The sequence below is a fragment of the Hibiscus syriacus genome, unplaced genomic scaffold (assembly GCF_006381635.1).
Source record: "Hibiscus syriacus cultivar Baekdansim isolate YM2019G1 unplaced genomic scaffold, ASM638163v2 tig00111220_pilon, whole genome shotgun sequence".
In the NCBI taxonomy this organism is placed as follows: domain Eukaryota; kingdom Viridiplantae; phylum Streptophyta; class Magnoliopsida; order Malvales; family Malvaceae; genus Hibiscus; species Hibiscus syriacus.
The window spans coordinates 873,446-894,869 of NW_024063024.1; the positions used below are offsets into that span (position 1 = coordinate 873,446).

The 21,424-nt window shown below is 35.7% G+C and overlaps 1 protein-coding gene across 1 annotated transcript; it reads right to left on the minus strand.

Moving 5' to 3' along the window:
• Positions 1–13,023: 13,023 nt before the first annotated feature.
• On the minus strand, positions 13,024–16,700 carry LOC120156498 (ricin-like). Its single transcript, XM_039167809.1, has 2 exons — positions 16,575–16,700; positions 13,024–13,491 (listed from the first exon to the last, which is right to left on the minus strand). The coding sequence occupies exons 1-2, from the start codon at positions 16,698–16,700 to the stop codon at positions 13,024–13,026; spliced, it is 594 nt and encodes a 197-aa protein (XP_039023740.1).
• Between the last annotated feature and the right edge of the window lie 4,724 nt (positions 16,701–21,424).

A 21,424-nucleotide genomic window follows, 5' to 3' on the forward strand; every position in this document is an offset into this window, starting at 1 on the left:
TAGGTTCGAAACTTCGAAACCCCACCTATTTTTGGTCATCGGCGCAACCCACGTTTTGGGTTATTCGAACCAAATCTCAAAAAAAAATAGCGTGCACATGCGAGAAATGAATGAATAAAAAAATGCTACATTTTATTTCCTTTTCGAATCGTTTACAATAGCTTTGCCTTTGTATTTTCCGTGTTTTCCTCTGTATTTTTGTCTGTAAATCGTGTGTTACAATAGTGAGTTACAATGGCTATTTATAGTGCTTGTGGATCCTATCTTTAGGAGTTTAAATCATAGTAGAACTCTATCCTATTTTTAGGAGTTTGAATCCTAGCAAAATTCTATCCTATTTTTAGGAGTTTGAATCCTAGTAGGACGAAAAAGTGTGTTGACAATCTCGAAGCTTGTTGTGCCAGTTACGTGGTGCTTGTCGTAGCCCATAGAGCGCCTTCTGTAGTTTACAGATAAGAGGCGTGCCATCAGGATTGTACACCTCAAATCCAGGTGGTTGTGTCATAAACACATCTTCAGTCAGTCCACCGCTGAGAAAAGCGTTGTTAACATCGATTTACCGAAGCAGCCAATTTTTCGAGACAGCCAGTGAAAGGATGATGTTGATCGTAGAGAACCGAACTACAGGGCTAAACGTCTCTTGGAAATCTTGTCCTGGTACCTGTGAGTACCCCTTCGCAACTAGACGTGCTTTGTGCCTTTGAACAGTACCATCAGCATTCATTTTAACTTTGAAGAGCCACTTACATCTTACAGCCTTCCTTCCTACTGGGAGTTGCACTAGAGTCCAGGTACTGTTTTGCTATAGAGCGTTAAACTCATCAAGGACAGCTGCAGACCATTTCTCATATTGAAAAGCTTCATAGACAGTTTCTGGGATGTTCTCATCAAGGTTGCTAAGGAGAACTTTGGGCTTGAAAATACCAACCTTACTGCGTGTGCACATCGGATGCATATTGGTTGTGGTTATCGATTGTGACACCAGAGTTGGCTCAATTACAGGCTGTTCAGGTACAACTGGCTCAGCTACAGGTTGTTTAGATATAACAACCGGCTCAGCTTCAGGCTGTTCAGGTGCACGAGACTCATGACATGTTTCTTCATCAGGAGTCAGGGTTGTAGAAGGAGACATTGATGCTTGTGAAGGAGAGGCATGTTGGTTTTCAGTTGATTGTAGACTCGACCCAGTAGGCATGACGAGATCACGAGAAGCAGTGGGGGTCAATGTAATCCCAGGAGAGGTGTTTGCATGTGAAGAAGCCATAGGTACACGTAACCGTCTCGGCTGCAGAATTACATCTAAAGCAGGCAAATTCTTCTTGGCTGAACCACGAGAGAATTGAAATTCTGCAAAAGGAAATGTTAGTTCATCAAACTTAATATGGCGAGATATGTAAACTCGTCCATCCGCTGCCAGTCACTGGTAGCCTTTATGCTAAGGGCTGTAGCCTAGGAAGGTACACTGCTGGGAACGAAACATGAACTTGTGTTTTTGAAACAACCGGAGAAGTGGAAAGCACTTACAGCCAAACACCTTCATAAAATTATAATCAGGTTGCCTGTTAAACAATCTTTCAAATGGTGAAGTACCTTGCAATACTCGAGTGGGAAGTCTATTAATAAGATAGACTGTCGTGGTCGCAACATAAGACCATAATTTCAATGGTAATGTAGCCTGAGCAAGAAGAACAAGGGCGAGCTCGATCAAATGTTGATGTTTTCGCTCCAGAACCCCATTTTTCTCAGAGGTATATGGGCATGTTACTCGATGCATAATCCCTTCTTTGGCCAGAAGGGTATTTAGGGGTCTGTACTCACCACCCCAATCGCTTTGAATGGCTTTAATAGAGAGGTTAAATTGTGTAGCCACCATACTCCTAAACAACTGGAACGCAGTTAGAAGTTGAGACTTATCTTTTAGCAAGTAGAGCCAAGAATGGCGAGTGCATGCGTCTACAAAGGCAACGTAATATCGAAAACTGTTTGAAGGAGTAGGCGCGGGACCCCACAAATCAGAGAACACAAGTTGAAAGGGTTCAAAATATACAGTCTGCGAGTGTTCAAATGGCAATTTATGGCTTTTCCCAATACAACAAGCCGAGCAAACTTTATTGGTATTAGTTGAAATTTTTACATGTAACTTATTACAAACATCTTTTAGTGTTTGAAGAGAGGGATGCCCCAAGCGTTTGTGCCACAAATCAAGCGCCTCGGAGGTAGTAGCTAAGCTAACACTAGCTTGGTTATTAACCGGATGCCTGCCGTCAGCCAGCTCGAACGAGTAAAGGCCCTCGTTCTGTTTTCCTCGAAGTAGAACACTGCCAGTAATTTCATCTCGAACACAGCAATCGTTGGCATGAAATTCAAGAAAGACTCGATTGTCCCTAGCAAGCTTGGATACCGAAAGTAGATTTTTAGTTATCTCAGGCACATGTAAGATATTGGTTAACTTTAGTGCTTGTGACCGAGAAAAGACTAAAGTGTTACCAACGGTTTCAACATGAAGAGAAGCACCATTGCCAACAAGAAGGTTACCTGGTCCCCTATAGTCAAATGGTTGAGCTAGCTTGGCAACATCTGGCGTCACATGATGCGTGGCACCTGAATCGACTACCCAATGCTCACGCAAAGAAGAGGTTGCATTGGCTTGAGGGAGCTCAGTGGCTCTTCCTTCACTGTAGGAGTCATACTGTGTGCTGTCAGCAAAACTAACACTGCTAGAGTTAGCTTTATATTGCTGTGCATCACTGCCATCACCAAGGAAATCACGATCAAACCGGTACCAGCATTGTTGAACTAAGTGCCCAGTCTTACCGCACAATTGACACTACACTCGGGGACGACCTCGACCACGACCACCTGATCGACCACCCGAGTAAGATTTGCAATTACCTTCTTGGTTGGTTCTTGAACCAGAAATGAATCGATTGGCAGCCTGTGCTACATGTGCACTCATTGGAAGGTTGTCTGCTGAAAACTCAAATCCAGCCAATTGAGTTTCAGCATCAATTAACATGTTACTGATAACATCGAGAGTAGGTTTCTCATGCATGGTGGTTATAACCGCCATAAAGGACTGGTATTCATGAGGTAGTCCTTTAAGCACACTTACAATCTGCTCAACTGGTGCAACAGGACTTCCACAAGATTCCAGCGCATCGCACACTTCTTTAACACGTGTGAGATATACACGCATATTGTCATCTCCTTTCTTGAGAGATTGAAGTTTGTATAGCATATTCATTACTGTTGTGGTAGAGCGATTAGCAAAGAACTACGTGACCTTGTTCCATACGGCAACTGTTGTCTCAGTACCAACGAATTGAGGTAATAGCTGTGGACTGATGGTGGACAGTAACCAGGATGCGAGTGCACTGTCATGGGCCATGAAGTCTTCAAAAGCTTCATTTAGCACAACCTCACCATTCTGATCGACCACAGTCTCTGGTGGTGCCACCATCGAGCCAGTCAACATCCTTTCCAAGCGATGACTTCGAACTGTGAGCAGCACTTGCTGTTTCCACAGTAAGAAGTTCATCTCATCCAAGACGACGTTCACTTTCTTGTTAGTGAACACAAGCGAGCGCACCAACGAACCTCCTCCAGATATTGAGGAGACATTCGGACTGTCAAGTGCCATTACCGCATTCGGAGCTTAGAATCCAAGACCTTTGGCGAAAGATACCATATTGAAATGTTATCTAAGATAGTAAACTGCTGTAAAGAATGCTTTTGAATGAAATTGATAATCTGATTTTACAAAGTATAGTTCTTGCTTTATATACATTACACTCATGCTGCAACCAACTAACTGCCTAACGTTCTAGCCGTTGTTACAACCAATTATAACAGCCTACTAAACAACCTGAGTGCTAACTATCCTCTGCTGCAACCTTCCTTGGCATATGCATCACACTCAACATCTTCTATGTTCAATACTATACTTCTTGGTTCTTCAAGGTTGCTTGGGGGATTGTTAGCAAGGATTTTATAGGGGTTGTAAGGTATTTCTTTCAAACATCCTCCCTATTACCTGCTTTTAATGCCACCACCATTGTCTTAGTGCCTAAGTCCTTAAATGCATGTATAGCTAAGGAATTTAGGCTCATTTCTTGTTGCTCTGTGGTTTATAAGACAATCACTAGAATATTAGTCACTAGATTAGCTGTGTTCTTCCCTGGCATGATTTCTTTAAATCAGTCAGCATTTGTCAAGGGTAGAAACATTGCTGACAATACCTTACTTGCCCAAGAAGTAGTTAGGGGGCACTCTAGGAAGAATCTTTCTCCTAGATGTACTATTAAGGTTGACCTGCTGAAGGCTTTTGACTCAATATGCTGGGAATTTTTTATGAATGTTCTTGAGGTTTTGGGGTTGCCTGAGGTGTTTTATGGTTGGATTAAAGCATGTATTACCATACCTATATATTTTATCTCTATGAATGGTAGTCTAGTGGGGTATTTTAAGGGGGCTAGGGGGTTAGACAAGGTGATCCCCTATCCCCTTATCTTTTTGTGATTGTGATGAATGTTATATCTTCCTTGCTGGATATTGTTGCCAAGAATGGGGTTTTCAGATTTCATCCTAAATGCAAAAAAATCCCTCTCACGCACCTCTGTTTTGCTGATGACCTCCTTTTGTTCTGCCATGGGTCATTAGATTCTGTTATGTGGGTTGTAAATATTTTGGATATGTTTTATGAACTTTCGGGCTTAAGATTGAATGCCATGAAGACAAAAAATAATTTCTTGTGGGATGGCATCAGATAAAGTTGCACTGATCCATGGAGCTACTAGTTTCAGGATCAGCAAACTCCCTGTTAGATACCTAGGGGTGCCCTTGGTTACTCGTAAGCTCACTAGCAGGGATTGCTCGGCTTTGCTTGTGAAAATTAGAGACAGAATCGGCAAGTGGTCCAGTAGGAGACTTAGCTATGGTGGCAGACTGCAACTTGTGAGGTCTGTCCTGTTCAACTTGTTTGGTTATTGGAGTAGGCAGCTTCTATTGCCTAAGGGTGTCATTAGGGATGTTGAGAAGCTTTGTATAAGGTTATTTTGGAGGGGCAATGATTCCTCTGCTAGGGGTGCTAGAGTGAGCTGGAACCAGGTGTGCTCACCAAAATCTGAGGGAGGGTTGAGCTTAAGGAAGCTAGCTGATTGGAGCAAAGCTTGTTGTTTAATGCTTATTAAGAGCATCCTTGCTGGAGAAGGGTCTTTATGGATTGCTTGGATCAAGGTTTACTGTTTTAAGTCAGCTGACTTTTGGATTGTTGTTAGTAAATCACATTTCAGCTGGATTCTAAACAAATTGATTAAAATGAGGGAGGAGGCTAGTGTTCTCTTCAGTCCTGTGACTGCCTTATCTCAGATCAAGGGCAGGTGGATATGGGATCATCCGAATCAATAGAGAAAAAGTTGCATGGCATAGACTCATCTGGTTCCCTGCACATGTCCCTAAGTTCTCCCTTATTGCTTGGATGGTTCTACTTGATAGGTTGCCTACTAAAGACAGACTTATCAGGTTTGGAATTGCGGTTGTAAACAATGTGTGTGTGTGTTGTGTGGGGTTGGTCATGAATCTCGCAATCATCTCTTCCTTGAATGTCCCTTTTGCGTGTGAGATATGGCAAGCTATTATGCGTACTTGTGATTTGCAACATCAATTGCTGGAGTGTTGGGATGATGAGGTCTGCTGGATGGTTCATCATTTTAAAGGGAAGTCCCTTTTAGTTCATATCCTCAAGCTTGCTTTGACCAGATTTGTTTACTCTTTTTGGGAAGAACGTAATCGTAGGAGTTTTAGGGGTGAGATGCTTTATGTTGATTCAATTGTAAATACTATACGGGAGGTAGTTAGAACAAAGTTGTATAGGAGTCACATTAATAGGGTTGATGCTACAAATATGCGACTGTGCCTAAATTGGGGACTGGTTTAGTGTTTGTATATGTTTCTTGTAGCAGCTTTACTGCTCTCTTTGGATGAATAAACTTTATTTATCCAAAAAAAACATAAATAATTTTTTTAAAACCGACCAACATACATCCACTAACATTCTTAACAACCCAAAAGTCAAGAGCAGAAAGAAGAACAGTCACCACAAAAATGATCACAAAGCTGTTGAACAAGAGAGCAGAAAGGATGTAAAAGGCCAATGCTGCAGCCTGCAGGAAACAAGAACCAAGCATCAACACCGAAAAAAGGGCATATAAATCCGATTCACCAGATCAAGATAATTAGATGCAAAAAACAATTTACCTTGAAGAGAACATGAAAGAAACACGTCCTGGGGTTGGCATAATTTTCAACTGGAGGCTGCACAAAAGGAAAAGTAAAGTCGTTATAAAGCATTAAATCAGTACTCTTAAGCACCAAATAAAAATTTGGGTCTCAAAGTTGTAAAATGTCTATCTAGTTTTCATGCTCCAAATAAGCAATGGGGTTGTTCAATTCACCTTTTTTCTTCAACCAAATCATTGAGGCAACATAAAAGATGAAAAAATTTCACTCCAAAGTTGGATCTTGGGATCTACTTCAAAACAACCTAGTGTTGCTTACCAATCTTTGCTTACAAATTGTCAGATTTCATCCGTTTTATCATCAAACAAACAAAAGGGCGTGCTTCAAAGTCGAAATTTCCAAGGAAAAAAAAAACTCAGATCTACCAGTTAACCAATCCAAGCACAGCATCATGCATAGAACAAGTAGGTACGAAATAAGGGAAATTTGATGAACTAGCAAAAAGTAAAAGGGAGATATTGAAAGAGAGATAGATCTAACTCACCTGAGCGAAGTCCATTATAGGGATAAGCAAGAATTTGATTGGGTTATGAATCTTTTGGAAAATTTACAGGGGTTTTCGCATACTTTTATCGAGACTGTTCTGGTTTTTCTTTGTTTATAGATCCAGCGGAAATGAGGGATATTTACGTGAGTAGGTCCCTAATATTTCAGGAATTACTCGGATTTACCCTTTTCAATTATCCGTTCTTTTATTTACCACCAAATGTTACTGCGGGCAGACTATTAAGAAACTAGAAAACTGATACCACATTGTCCTAGGCGCTCATCTGGTACATGTATTGGGCCGGACCTTGTGCCTGGCCTGTCTGTTGGTTTTAATGTTTATTCTTTAATTGATAAATTATCTATGTAAACGTCAGCATAGATTACAAGGCCATTAGACGTGAGACTTTAAGTGTCGCTCTTCCGGATGTTTGTTTCGGGTTTAATAAGCAGGCGATAAATGGGATAATGGAGAGGAGATCCAGTTTATATAGGATTTTCAGCTCCGGCTCCATGGTTCCAGTTTCCCTCGAGTTCTCCTCATCCAGCTCTATTTATAGCCCAGCAACCTGACTGAATTGACACTAAGAGTCCAAGCAGTCAGTTACCAACGGCTTAACTAACAACGTAATCAATCAACGAACCAAACACCTGCTAAGCTAACCGTCTTGACTTGTCAACACTCTAATATGACAAATAAAGGGAGAACGGATGGGGGGGTAAGCTCATCATGCTGTTGATTATTTGTTATTATGCTGTAATAGTGTCTAGGTATGCCCGTTGATATGTTCTTTGATGATCTTAGTAAGAAGAGTATATTTTGGATTGAATTAATTATGTGCATATTTTGGATTTGACGATATTGGTGAAGTACTAAAATGTGATATAATATGAAACACAATTTGTGGATGCGAAGAATTAGCAATTGTAAGAGAAACACGATAAATGATGAAGCTGTAATAAAGTTGTTGAGAAACAGAGGCAATTGAGAAAGTCATTGTCAAAGGCCAGTCTGGTGATTGTAGTGAGAAGATGAAGAGAGCAATCATAAGTGTTTTATTCGATTAACAGATGGTGTTGGATTACAGGATCCAACACTAATTTATTACATACATATAAAGAAGCTTACATATGCTTCGATGTTCATGGCTGCCCCTGAGACCAAATCTGGCTAGGTTGTTGTTGGTCGTAGTCATTGAGCGTAACCTTTGAATCTTGCACATCCAGCACCTTTCTAGTACCCACATGCAAAATGGTTCCATTATTTTGAAATCTCCATCGTTCTGGAATACCCCCATCGCACCTTTGTACGTTGATCGTGGTCCAACCAGGATTTGCATACATGAGACACCAATTTAGATTATTTTGAGGCCTGATGGTACCGTCTGGGTATAATGCCCATTCATTCTGAGTAACCTTACTCGGACAGTTTCCCAGCTGTTCCGTAATTCCACCGACTCCCAAGCACTGGCCTTAGTAACTTAAAATGGTGGTCACCTGCGACGTTGTATTCGTGCTAAGAGTAAAAGCTTGCTTAGAAGCATTAACATTGAAATCTTGAGCTAGACTAATCTGCTGGACTAAAATACATATTTTTAATGTATATTGTTATCATAAAATATAAACATAAATTAAGTGACAAATTATATTATAAAGTCATATGGTATTAGAAGTCATGAAAATAAAAGTGTAGATATTATTAAAGTTGTATTTATAATTTGATGAGGGACAGAGTTATAAATATAAACAATAACTTATTCTTAAATCAGCTATATAAAAGGATATGGTCATCAAGAAATAGATCATCTCGTATTTTCTTATCTCGTTATCCCCGTCAGAGAGTCTATAATTAAGAGAATTATATCTTTTTGGAAGAGCACAACCAAGACAATCTTCAAGATCTCAACCTTCTAGATAATCTCCAACGATTGATTTAGGTACTCTTCCGCAAATCTAGTATTTTATTCTTGATGATTTGACATGATTAGATTCTAGTTTATTTTCATATTCATTACAGTTTGGTTCTAACAAGTGACATCATCATCTCGTCATGTTGAACTATTTGATTTTAGAATTTATGAAATTAAAACTTTTGTATAAAATTTCAGTATAATTTTTATTAATTATAATAGTATAATTTGGGGGGTTTCTCTTTATATGATTGATATACCAATCGATAAATTGCAATGGATTATACGTTACATTTTTTATGCGACAAATTTCATTTGCCCGTTTAGAAGTAAATGCGATGAATCCCATAATTGGGATTCACGCCTGAGAATATTATGAAGCAATATGCTGCATTGGATTAGTTAATTAATTTTAGTTTTATAATCCATTAATCTTATTTTGAAGAGAATCACTTTCCATTGAATATTTTATTTGTGATTGGTTATCGAATCAGATATCATTTTAAGGTGAATATTTTATCTATAGATGAAATATTACTGGAGTATATGATATCTAGAGATGAGGTTTAAGGTTATTCAAATTTAATATTATTTTGGTTATTTTTTACTTAAATGATAAAATTAAGAGAATTTGATAATATTTATATGATTTTATTTATATTGTTAATGTAATATATGTATATATTCAATTCAATTTGATCAAAATTTAAGTTTTGATTTTTTGTTATTAGAATATATATATTGAGACAAATTAATTCATATTTTGGCTAGGTCTAATATTTTGGTAAATTAGTTGAAACAAAATGCCGCCAAAATGACCTCTTTTGTGTAGACTGATTTATTCGAAATATCAAAATGATTTTGTGTTTATTATAATTCATGCGTTTATTAATTGGCCTAAATGAAAGTTAATATTTGGTCGGATTTCAAGCGACACCTGTGACAATTATAAGGTATTTTATGTGAGCATTACACTAGTCCAAAGATTAGTCTATTGTTCGACATAGCTTATTATCAATGTCTGATTACTACAACAAGAGTACCGTTTACTGTTAATATTATTGTCCAAAGACTTGATATTGATGTAGTGTTTGGTATCTTGTGATGGAAATTAGTTGTTATTTTGAATTTATTCGTTTACTTAAGAATATTAATGTGAGCTTCAGATTTATTTCATTCTATATTCAACTAATTATTTATTTATTGCTATCACAATATATGCTATTATAAATTTCATGCTCATGCTTTGGAAAATGAATCTCAAGGAATGAAAAGATGCACTTACATAAGGTTTTGGTTGTATGAACATAGACTTTGCTCTAAGGAAATAACAATTTGCCCATCTCATGGGGATAACATCCTTAATTGGTATAAGGATTTTGAGAGGTGAAATTTGTTCAAATTGAATGAGTCTAATGGTCATGAAGCAACAACATTTTTGAAGTATTTAGGGGCAAAAAATCTGAAAAGATTACTTAGGCCAATGGTTTCCTTGACGAAATTGAGAAATGTTTTCCTAAAAACAATAAGGTTTACACGACATCATTTTTTTACTTCTTTGATGTAAAGTAAAAAGGTCAAGGAAATATTGGGAGTACATTATGGATATGTTTCATATTGCTTCAAAACTTAAGGCACTTAAAATCGAGTTTTTCTGAAGAAATATTTGTTCTTGTGATTTTAGTATCGCTTCTTATAGAGTTTAATCAACTGAAAGGGAGAAATGAACTCTAAATGAGCTCATTTTTCATTGTGTGCAAGAGGAAGAAAGGTTGAAGTATAATAAGTTTGAAAGTACTCATTTGAAAAGTGTATAAAGATAAGGGCAAAAATAAAATCAGAATGTAGTTGTTAAAGGTCCAACTCAAAAGAGACAACATTATGTTATAAATGGGTTGTTCTCTGTTTTAGATAAGTTAGGACATATGAGAAGAAATTAAATTCTAAAACAGTAAGCAACTACTTTGGTTATTCTGAGCGATCCAGGGGTTATAAGTTTTATGATCTCATAATTAGGAATATTTTTAAGATGAAATCTATAACATTATTTTTTAGGATGTTGAGTTTGGAGGGAGAAATAAGGTTTAAGGAATTGCTTTTGAGGGTGAATTGAATTATAACTCAATTCCTATTATCACTTTTGATGATATCTATGTGTTCATACATGTCGTTAATCAAGAAGTGAATCTAGAACTTCAATCAGATAATATTGAATAACTCTCCATTCAATATTAGAAAATGTTACGGAGAACAAACTCAACAACCTTAAAAAACAAGTGTTATTTTGAAGACCCACAAGATGAGAGAAATATTATTTTATATTATTATGTTTCTAAAAGAAATAAGGATGGCAGTGGAATGATAGAAGATGATCTAATCAACTTTCGTCATGTCATAAAAGTTCTGACTCTCAAAAGTGGATTAATGTTATGTAAGAAGAGTATAAGGTTTATACAAGATAATAAAGTTTGAGAACTCGTCTCATTACTCAGAAAGAATGTATTAATTTTGTAGAGACATTCTTGTTTGGTTTCATTGAAAGACTCTTCCAGGATAAGCATGATACTTGTTGCTCATATTTGATTTTGAGTCATATAAGTTGGATTTCAAAATTGCATTTTTCAATGGTAACATTGATGAGAGATGGTTTATACGATGCAATTAGAAAATTGTGTCTAACGATACAAAATTAATGATATGAAAATTAAGGAAATCTATTTATGAATGTAAGTATGACTCCCGTTAATTGTATAACAAATTTCATCAAGTGATTATCTCGTTTAGTTTTGGAATAAATTTGGTTGACTATTGTATATACTACAAGTTTAGTGGGAGTAAGCTAAGTGATACCCCTTATTGCTAAAGGAAACAAGTTTAATCTTGATCGGTGCCTTAAGAATGGTTTTGAAACTAAGGAAATGCAAAAAGGTTCCTTATACTTAATAAATAAATGAAGAGTTTAATGTATACTCAGATTTGTACACATTTAATTGTAGCGTATGATTTTGAGATATTAAGTAGATATTTAAGCAATTTGGGTATGGATCGTTGGATAGCATCCAAATTGATTCATATGATACATTTAAGAACAAAATATTACATGCTCACATATCGGAGGTCTAGTAAGTAAGACATCATCAAGTTTATGGACTCCAACTTATTGGAATATAGATGCAAAATTTTGTCACATGAACTACTAATTATGGATTGATAAGAAATGTCACTTGAGTTATTTTGTGACAATAAAGTTGCAATCCTTTATTCCATATACAACAAAAACATCTTAAAATCTAAGCATATAGACATTATGTTTCTGATTGTTAAAGAAAAATACAAAGTGTTATGTGTTTATAGAGCATATTGGTACAAACTCATTATTGCGTGCTTATTAAGAAACTGTCACCCTAGGTCTTTCATGAGCACACTACTCATGTGGGTGTAATATCATTTAAGAATATTCAGTTTTAGTGGGAGCTTGTAATTTAAATGTTCGTTGGTTATAAACACAATTTCAGTAACTTCAATTTAAGGATATTTATTTTAAGGTTATTTTCTGCAGAAATAAAGTTTGTTTTGGTTTATCCACACTATGGTTTTGGTAAAAATTTGATCTCACTAAAGAGGACCGGTTGTAAAAAGACATGTATGGTTCACATTACATGTAATTTTCATGCTACGCTCCATGATTGGTCTATGTCATTTGAATGTGTTTGTATACGTGACCATTGATGGGTCTAGTCATGATTGATATGACAAAAGTCGCTTTGATCCTATATGGATATAGTTGATGGACGAGACTGTTATAGAATACTTATTGCATGATAACAATTTCAAGCTCATAAGGTTATACATTTATCAGGAAATATATGTTGTCCAAGTGGGAGATTATTGGATTAAAATTCATAATTATGAGCACATATTTTTAATGTATATTGTTATCATAAAATATGACATAAATTGACCAATTATTTTATAAAGTCATAAGGTATTAGAAGTTTCATGGAAATAAAAGTGTAGATATTATTAAAGTTGTATTTATATTTTGATGAGGGGCAGAGTTATAAATACAGACAATAATTGATTCTTAAATTAGTTATATAAAGGGGTTATGGTTCCCAAGAACTAAATCACCTCGTATTTTCTCTTACGCCCGTCAGACAGTTTATACTTAAGAGAACTCTATCTTCTTGGAAGATCACAACCAAGACAATCTTAAAGATCTCAACATTCTAGATAATATCCAACAATAAATTCATATACGTTTCTACAAATCTAGTATTTTATTCTTAATGGTTTAATATAATTATATCTTAGTTTGTTTTCATATTTATTATAGTTTAGTTCTAAGCCCCGGAGTAAATTGAAATCCCGTCAAGACCTGCCCGGATTTAATATTTCTTATAGTTCCACCACTGAGGATTTCCCATTTGGTGGCATCAGAGTCAGCCTTGTCACAATCATAGATTATCACATCGGCTTGGGAGAAGTATCCAAAAGTGGTTAAGCATTTTCCGTTGCATCGAATTGTATTATCGTCTGATTCCGATATCCACAATTGATTGGTTGAATGTCCACATGTCCACAAGACTACTGGGTTTCCATCCTTGTAGTTTCCCTTGTATAAGTCGGCACACAGACCATTTTGTCGGATGATGTTCGTGCTTGGATCTGTAGAAGCCATAGAGTTTTGACTAGTGGCAGCCATAATATTGAACATGGCTGTCGGTGGTTGGGCAATGGACATGGAACATCCACATAACACTTCCACTGCTAACACAACCCACACATACATTGTTTGCTGATACAACGAAACCCTAAACCATCATTAATTAAAAATCTTACTCTTAATTCAACTTAATTGGTTTTCTTTTATCTACACGAGATGGCAAAAAATTCTATCTCTACATGAATTTTAATGGTTCTAAGATAGATGTGCCATTTTAATAAATTTGCTAAACATTGGCTTTTATTTTAGAGAATGTCCATTGGGTATTAAAAGAAGATAGGTTTTGCGAAACTCATTAAATGATTTCAATAGTTATTGATATGAGTTGTTCAAGAATGAGCATTTGCATTAAATGTCAAATTTCTTATTGATGATTTTTCATCTGAAATCTTAGATGAAAAGATGTAAAGGTTCAATAAAAATTCTTTTGTTTGATATTTTATGACTATTTGAATTCATCAAATGATATTAGTGATAAAAAGGAACTTATTTTCTCAAAGGTTATGAGTTCATCTATGAGATGTACGTACGTTTCAATTGATTAAGAAGACTTTAAACATATACTACTTGTAATCACCCTAAACTATTTATATATATTTCATGATTCTTTGATTTTTAATTAGCTATAATTGTTTTAAGGCTTAATAGTCACGGTTGCTCTTGTAGTAAACTCAATTTATCAATTTGGCCTCTATCATTTTTTTTACATTAATTTAGCCCTCGAAGTTGTTTAGGATATTCATCTTAGCCATTGAAGTTCGTTGACCATTTTAACTGAAAGTATTGTGAGGCTTTTGCGTCTTTGCATTATGTAGTTATATTAAAATATTTTATTAAACACAATGATTATAACAAATTCTCAAAAATTTATTATTTATTTCGGTGAGATTAAGGGGTTATGTTAAATTTTTGGAGATTTTTTCTAACTGTTGTATTTAGTAAGTATTTTATTTTGTATTTATTTAATACATGTCACATCATCATCAAATCACATTTATAATATTGACTTATTTGAAAATAATTGGTGTTGATAAACGCAAAAAACTAAAAACGGACTTCGATTGCTAAGATAAACACCCTAAATAACTTTGAGGACTAAAAAAGAGAATGACAAAATTGATAAATTGAGTTTACTACATGGATAATATTGACCCTTAAGCCTTATTTTAATTAACTTGTTTTCTAATTTCATATGATATGGTAAAAGATTTGATCTCTACATTAATTTAATTGGTGTCTAAATAAATGTGCCATTTTAATAAATTTACTAAACATTGGTTTTCATTTAAAAGAAAGCAAAGAAAGGTTGTTATACAATGATATTTTAATAGTGGCAATGGCACATTTATAATGCATGACTTCACTATCATTTCTCACCACTTCTACCACTATAACTGTTCTCGTTAGAAGTGTATAAAAACATTGATCCGAATAACTAAATTCAAAATTTTAAATATTTATTTTAAATTTTAAATAATTAAAATCAAATATTTAAAAAATTTAAATAATCAAATTAAATATGAATCATAATATTTTAATTTAAATTATTCAAAAATTTAAAAAAATAATGGATATTTGACTATTTTAGATAGTGAAAATAATAATAATATATAACTGAGGCTTTCAAATATGATGATGATGCGAAGAAAATGATAATAACATATCATACATTTTTCATACAATTAATAAGTCTTTTGAATATGATGAAAAGATTTTCGAACTAGTAAACTTTTTGAATATGATGAAAAATACTAGAATATCAGTAAATCTTTTAAGTATGATATTAAGATTTTTCAGATAATATACAAGACCTCCAAATACAATATTATTTTAATGATATTAAAATATAGGTGTCATTATAATAAATATTGTAGAACATATTAAGTAGTTTCTGTGGTTAAGGAAAATGTTATTCTTCTTAAAAATTTTAGATTCGAATAATAATGTCTGTAGCATATAATTATATAATTGTTCTCACTAACAGACGTTTCAAATAGTATAATCTAATGTGATGCTGTAAATTATTTTATATGAAAAAAATAACTGTTATAGCTAGCAAGACTGTTAGACAATGATATTTTAATAATGCTGGAATCCTGTCAAAGAGGATCTTAAGGGTGCGTTTGGTTCACGGAATGTAAGATTACCAGTGGGAATAAAAGATTACTAGGGAATAGAATTACTGGGAATGTTGTATTTTGTGTTTGGTTGGTTTAGCAGGAATGTAAGATTATCGTGTTTGGTTAAAAGAATAAAAGATTTTTGGAATGTATATTTGACCAAATTGTCCTTATTATATATTTGTATAATATTACAAATTGTAAAATATTTATATATTTTCTTTAAAAAAATTAAATTCATAATATTTATATAATTTTTTTTACAAAATTAAAAATATAAAAAAGGTTTAATGAAAGGGTAAAATTTTTTTAACCCCTGAACTTCATATAAAATTTTAAGTATAGACTTTTTTTTGTAAATCTAAAATAATTTAAGGATAAATTTGTAATTTAACCTTCGTAGAATTTTTATTATTCAATGACAGAAGAATTATATTTTTGAAAAAAAATAAAAATTTAAGGGCATTTTAGTCCAAAATGCCGGTAATGTTACAATACCTAAGGGAAGGGAGGTAATGACATTCCCGGTAATATACCCAAAAAAATCTACTATTGGTAATAAAATATTGCCGGGAATGAGATTCCCGGCCAACCAAACATGGGAATGTGGAATTCTCATCCCATGAGAATCCCACAATCCTTGAACCAAACACCCCCTAATAATTTGATGGATAGTTCTTTAGAACCACGAAATTGGAAAAAAAGAATATGATGGATTAGTAATTTGTTTCGTAGTTCTGTAGTTCTAGTTTCTCGGTTTAGTTCTACGCAGTTGCTCTCATGTTTGATAATTCGAGATTATGATGAACTGGAAGGAAAAAAAACTTTTATTCGGATTGCTAAACGGCGGTGAGTTACAAGATCCAGCACTTTTTTATTTATTGAGTACATATATATATATATATGCTAGTGCATATATGCTTGAACAGTGAACTACATCTGGCTAAGTGCTTCATCGATAACCTCATCGAGAATGGTGGTAGCAGAATATGATGTCTTTGTCTATTTTTGCAGTATTGCAATAACGGGACGCACAGATGCCACATCGCTGTAAACAAGCTGACCAGAAACAACAGTGACACTTGTTTTAAAGGTTCCAACGGGTCTTGCATCTTGGACGGCTTCACGGAGTTGTCCCCATTTGGTTTCATACGCCTTCATTATTGTTGAAATGTCAAAGTTTGAAAAATTGGTTCAAGTTAAGCATCTAATATTGTAATGTCAAAATTAGGTGCAATAATGTTTGAAAATTAAATGGGTAAATTATAAACTTTAGTCACTAAACTTTAGGGTATTTATAAGATTAGTCCTTAAGTTTCAACTATAAATACCCTAGCTCATTTAGCTTCAAAACCATCTCAAAGCATTCTAGCTTTCTTCCAATACTAGAGAGATTTTAGAGAGTTTCTTGAGCGTTGTTTTCTCCTTTTTATCTAGAGAGAATTATCATTGTTTTCTCCTTGGTAGATCGAGAGAGGTTGTAATTCTTATTTTCTCATAGTGAAATTCTTCTATCGTTGCCCGTGGTTTTTACCCTATATTTTTAGGGGTTTTCCACGTAAATTTTGTGTCTCTTTTATCTTCATTTTTATTTTCTCAAATTATTAGTTGCGATTTTACTCTATCCGATAGTCGTCTTCCGCAACAATTGGTATCAGAGCTAGATTAGAGTGTGTAATATCTGCTTATTGTCTTTGTGGTTGCCACCAAAAGGTGGATCCTCTAACATAAGAAAGTAAGAAGTTATTACTCATTCTTTAAAGGTTCCAGAGAACTATTCACGATAGTGAAATAGTGGGAGTTATCCGTAAACGAAGCAATGGCAACGAAATTTGATATTGAAAAGTTCAATGGGAGAAATTTCTCATTGTGGAAATTGAAGATGAATGCCATCCTGAGGAAAGACGGTTGTCTAGCAGCTATCAGCAAAAGGCCAGTAGATTTCACATACGACAACAAATGGATCGAAATGAACGGAAATGTTATGGCAAACTTTCATCTAGCATTAGCAGATGAAGTATTGTCAAGTATCGAGGAGAAGAAGACAGCTAAGGAGATATGGGATCATCTCACCAAACTGTACGAGGTCACATCGTTGCACAATAAAATTTTCCTTAATAGAAAATTGTACACTCTCCGTATGCCAGAATCTACTTCAGTGACGGAGCACTTAAATACACTGAACACTTTATTTTCTCAGCTTACATCCTTAAGCTGTAAAATAGGAGAACAAGAACATGTTGAACTTCTACTTCAAAGTCTACCGGATTCATATGATCAACTCATCATCAACTTGACAAACAGTAATGTCACCAGTCTAGTCTTTGATGACGTTGCTGCTGTTGTTCTACAAGAAGAAAATTAGAGCAAGAACAAGGAAGACAGACAAGTAAATCTGCAACAAGCAGAAGCGTTGACAATGATGACAACGATGAGAGGGAGATCAACAGAACGTGGCCAAAGCAATAGTCACAAACATGGTAGATCGAAGTCGAGAAGCAATAAGAATTTAAAGTGTTACAACTGTGGAAAGAAATGTCACTTGAAGAAGGATTGTTGGAGTCTAAATAAAAACTCCAATCCACAAGGCAATACCGCAAACACTTCAGATGATGGAGATGCTCTATGTTGTGAAGCGTCAACCACCGTGGAAGGAAGAAAACGATTTGCAGATATATGGTCATTGATTCGGGAGCAACATATCACATGACCTCAAGAAGAGAATGGTTCCATCATTATGAACCTGTCTCAGGAGGATCTGTGTATAGTTGCAATGATCATGCCTTAGAGATTGTTGGCGTGGGAACCATCAAATTGAAGATGTATGATGGAACAATTAAAGTTGTTCGAGATGTGCGGCACGTGAAAGGTCTGAAGAAAAATTTATTATCCTACGGATTGTTGGATAATAATGCTAGCAAGATTGAAACACGGAAAGGAATCATGAAGGTGTTCCGTGGAGCGCTTGTGGTGCTAAAAGGCGAAAAGATAGCAGCAAACTTGTACATGCTGAAGGGAGAGACTTTGCTAGAAGTAGAAGCCTCTGTTGCCTCATGTAGTTCAGATTCGGCAATGCTATGGCATCAGAAACTTGGACACATGTCAGAACAAGGAATGAAAGTCCTTGTGGAGCAAAAGCTACTTCCAGACTTAACAAAGGTATCACTTTCTTTGTGTGAGCATTGCATAACAAGTAAGCAGCACCGGTTGAAATTCAACACATCAAATTCTAGAGGCAAAAGTGTTCTAGAATTGGTTCACTCTGACATATGGCAAGCACCAGTAACGTCCCTAGGTGGAGCAAAATATTTTGTCTCATTTATTGATGACTACTCCAGGAGATGTTGGGTGCACCCTATTAAGAAGAAGTCAGACGTGTTTTCAACTTTCAAAAACTTCAAAGCGCGGGTGGAACTTGATTCTGGAAATAAGATCAAATGTTTCAGAACAGATAATGGAGGAGAATACACAAGCGAAGAATTTGATGACTTTTGCAGGAAAGAATGCATCAAAAGACAGTTCACAGTGGCAAACACTCCTTAACAAAATGAAGAGGCAGAGCGGATGAACAGAACCTTGTTAGAAAGAACAAGAGCAATGTTGAGGGACGCAGGCCTAGAAAAATCATTCTGGGCAGAAGCAGTCAATACCGCCTGTTATTTGGTGAATCGAGCTACATCAATTGCAATAGAGCTGAAGACACCAATGGAGATGTGGACTGGTAAACCAGTTGATTATTCAAACCTCCATATATTTGGAAGTATAGTGTACGTGATGTACAACGCCCAAGAAATTTCAAAGTTGGATCCAAAATCCAGGAAATGCAAATTCTTGGGGTATGCTGGTGGAGTAAAGGGGTATCGCTTGTGGGATCCCACTGCCCGCAAAGTGATCATTAGTAGAGATGTTATCTTTGTAGAAGATAAACTACAAAGAAAAGGAGACGATGATAGCACTGAAAAGTCAGAGACTACTCAGATACATGTGGAAAAAGAGTTTGAAGAAGGAGATTCTTCTGAAGCAGAACCAGCACATTATGAACAAGAACCAGAGAATTCTGAAGCTCCAACAACTCGTCAATCAGATCGTGTGAGAAGACGTCCCAATTGGCACTCAGATTATGTTATAGAAGGTAATATTGCATATTGCCTTTTAACAGAGGACGGTGAGCCATCAACATACCAGGAGGCAATAAACAGCTCAGATGCTTCACTGTGGATGATGGCGATGCAAGAAGAAATCGAAGCCCTTCATAAAAATAATACATGGGACCTTGTGCCACTACCACAAGGAAGGAAACCAATTGGTAACAAATGGGTTTTCAAAATCAAGCGAAATGGTGACGATCAAGTTGAGAGGTATCGTGCAAGACTGGTGGTCAATGGATATGCTCAAAAAGAAGGTATTGATTTTAATGAAATATTTTCTCTTGTGGTTCGACTGACAACAGTTCGTGTAGTTTTGGCAATGTGTGCTACATTGAACTTACATCTAGAGCAGCTAGATGTTAAAACATCTTTTCTTCATGGAAATCTTGAAGAAGAAATTTATATGCTCCAACCTGAAGGTTTTGAAGAAAAAGAAAAGAAGAACTTGGTTTGTAGGTTGAACAAATCTCTGTACGGTCTAAAGCAAGCGCCGAGGTGTTGGTATAAGAGATTTGATTCTTTCATTATGTGCCTTGGATACAACAGACTTAATGCAGACCCTTGTGCTTATTTCAAGAGGTCTGATGATAACGATTTTGTTATTTTGTTATTGTATGTGGATGACATGTTGGTTGCAGGACCCAACAAAGATCATATTGAAGAATTGAAGGCACAACTGGCTAGGGAATTTGAAATGAAGGACTTGGGATCAGCAAACAAGATTCTAGGGATGCAAATTCACCGAGACAGAAGTAATAGGAAGATTTGGCTTTCACAAAAGAATTACTTGAAGAAGATCTTGTCACGATTCAACATGTAAGATTGTAAGCCAATTTCTACCCATCTTCCTATTAACTTCAAATTATCCTCCAGTATGAGTCCTAACAGTGAAGAAGAGAGGATGGAGATGTCTCGAGTACCGTATGCATCAGCAGTGGGAAGTTTGATGTTCGCTATGATATGCACAAGACCAGACATTGCACAAGCAATGGGAGTGGTTAGTCGGTACATGGCGAATCCAGGCAAAGAGCATTGGAATACAGTAAAGAGGATCCTAAGATACATCAAAGGGACCTCAAATATTGCATTATGTTACGGAGGATCAAACTTACTAATTAATGGGTATGTAGATTCTGACTATGCAGGGGATTTGGATAAAAGCAAATCTACTACAGGATATGTGTTCAAAGTTGCTGGTGGAGCTGTAAGATGGGTTTCAAAATTGCAGTCAGTTGTGGCTACGTCCACAACAGAGGCAGAATATGTAGCAGCTACACAAGCCAGTAAAGAAGAAATTTGGTTGAAGATGCTATTAGAGGAGCTTGGGCACAATCAAGAGTATGTCTCTCTGTTTTGTGACAGTCAAAGCGCCTTGCATCTAGCAAGGAATCCAGCATTTCATTCAAGGACTAAGCACATACGAGTTCAGTACCATTTCATTTGTGAAAAGGTGGAAGAAGGAACGGTAGATATACAGAAGATCCATACCAAAGACAACATAGCAGATTTCATGACGAAGGCGATCAACGCTGATAAATTTACCTGGTGTCGATCCTCTTGTGGCCTGCCAGAGACATAAGCAACATGATGGTACAAGGTAGAAAGAATTGTGTGAAGATATGATTGTTCCAATCAAATCTTCAATTGGGAGATTGTTGAAATGTCAAAGCTTGGAAAATTGGTTCAAGTTAGGCACCTAATATTGCAATGTCAAAATTAGATTGCAATATTATTAGG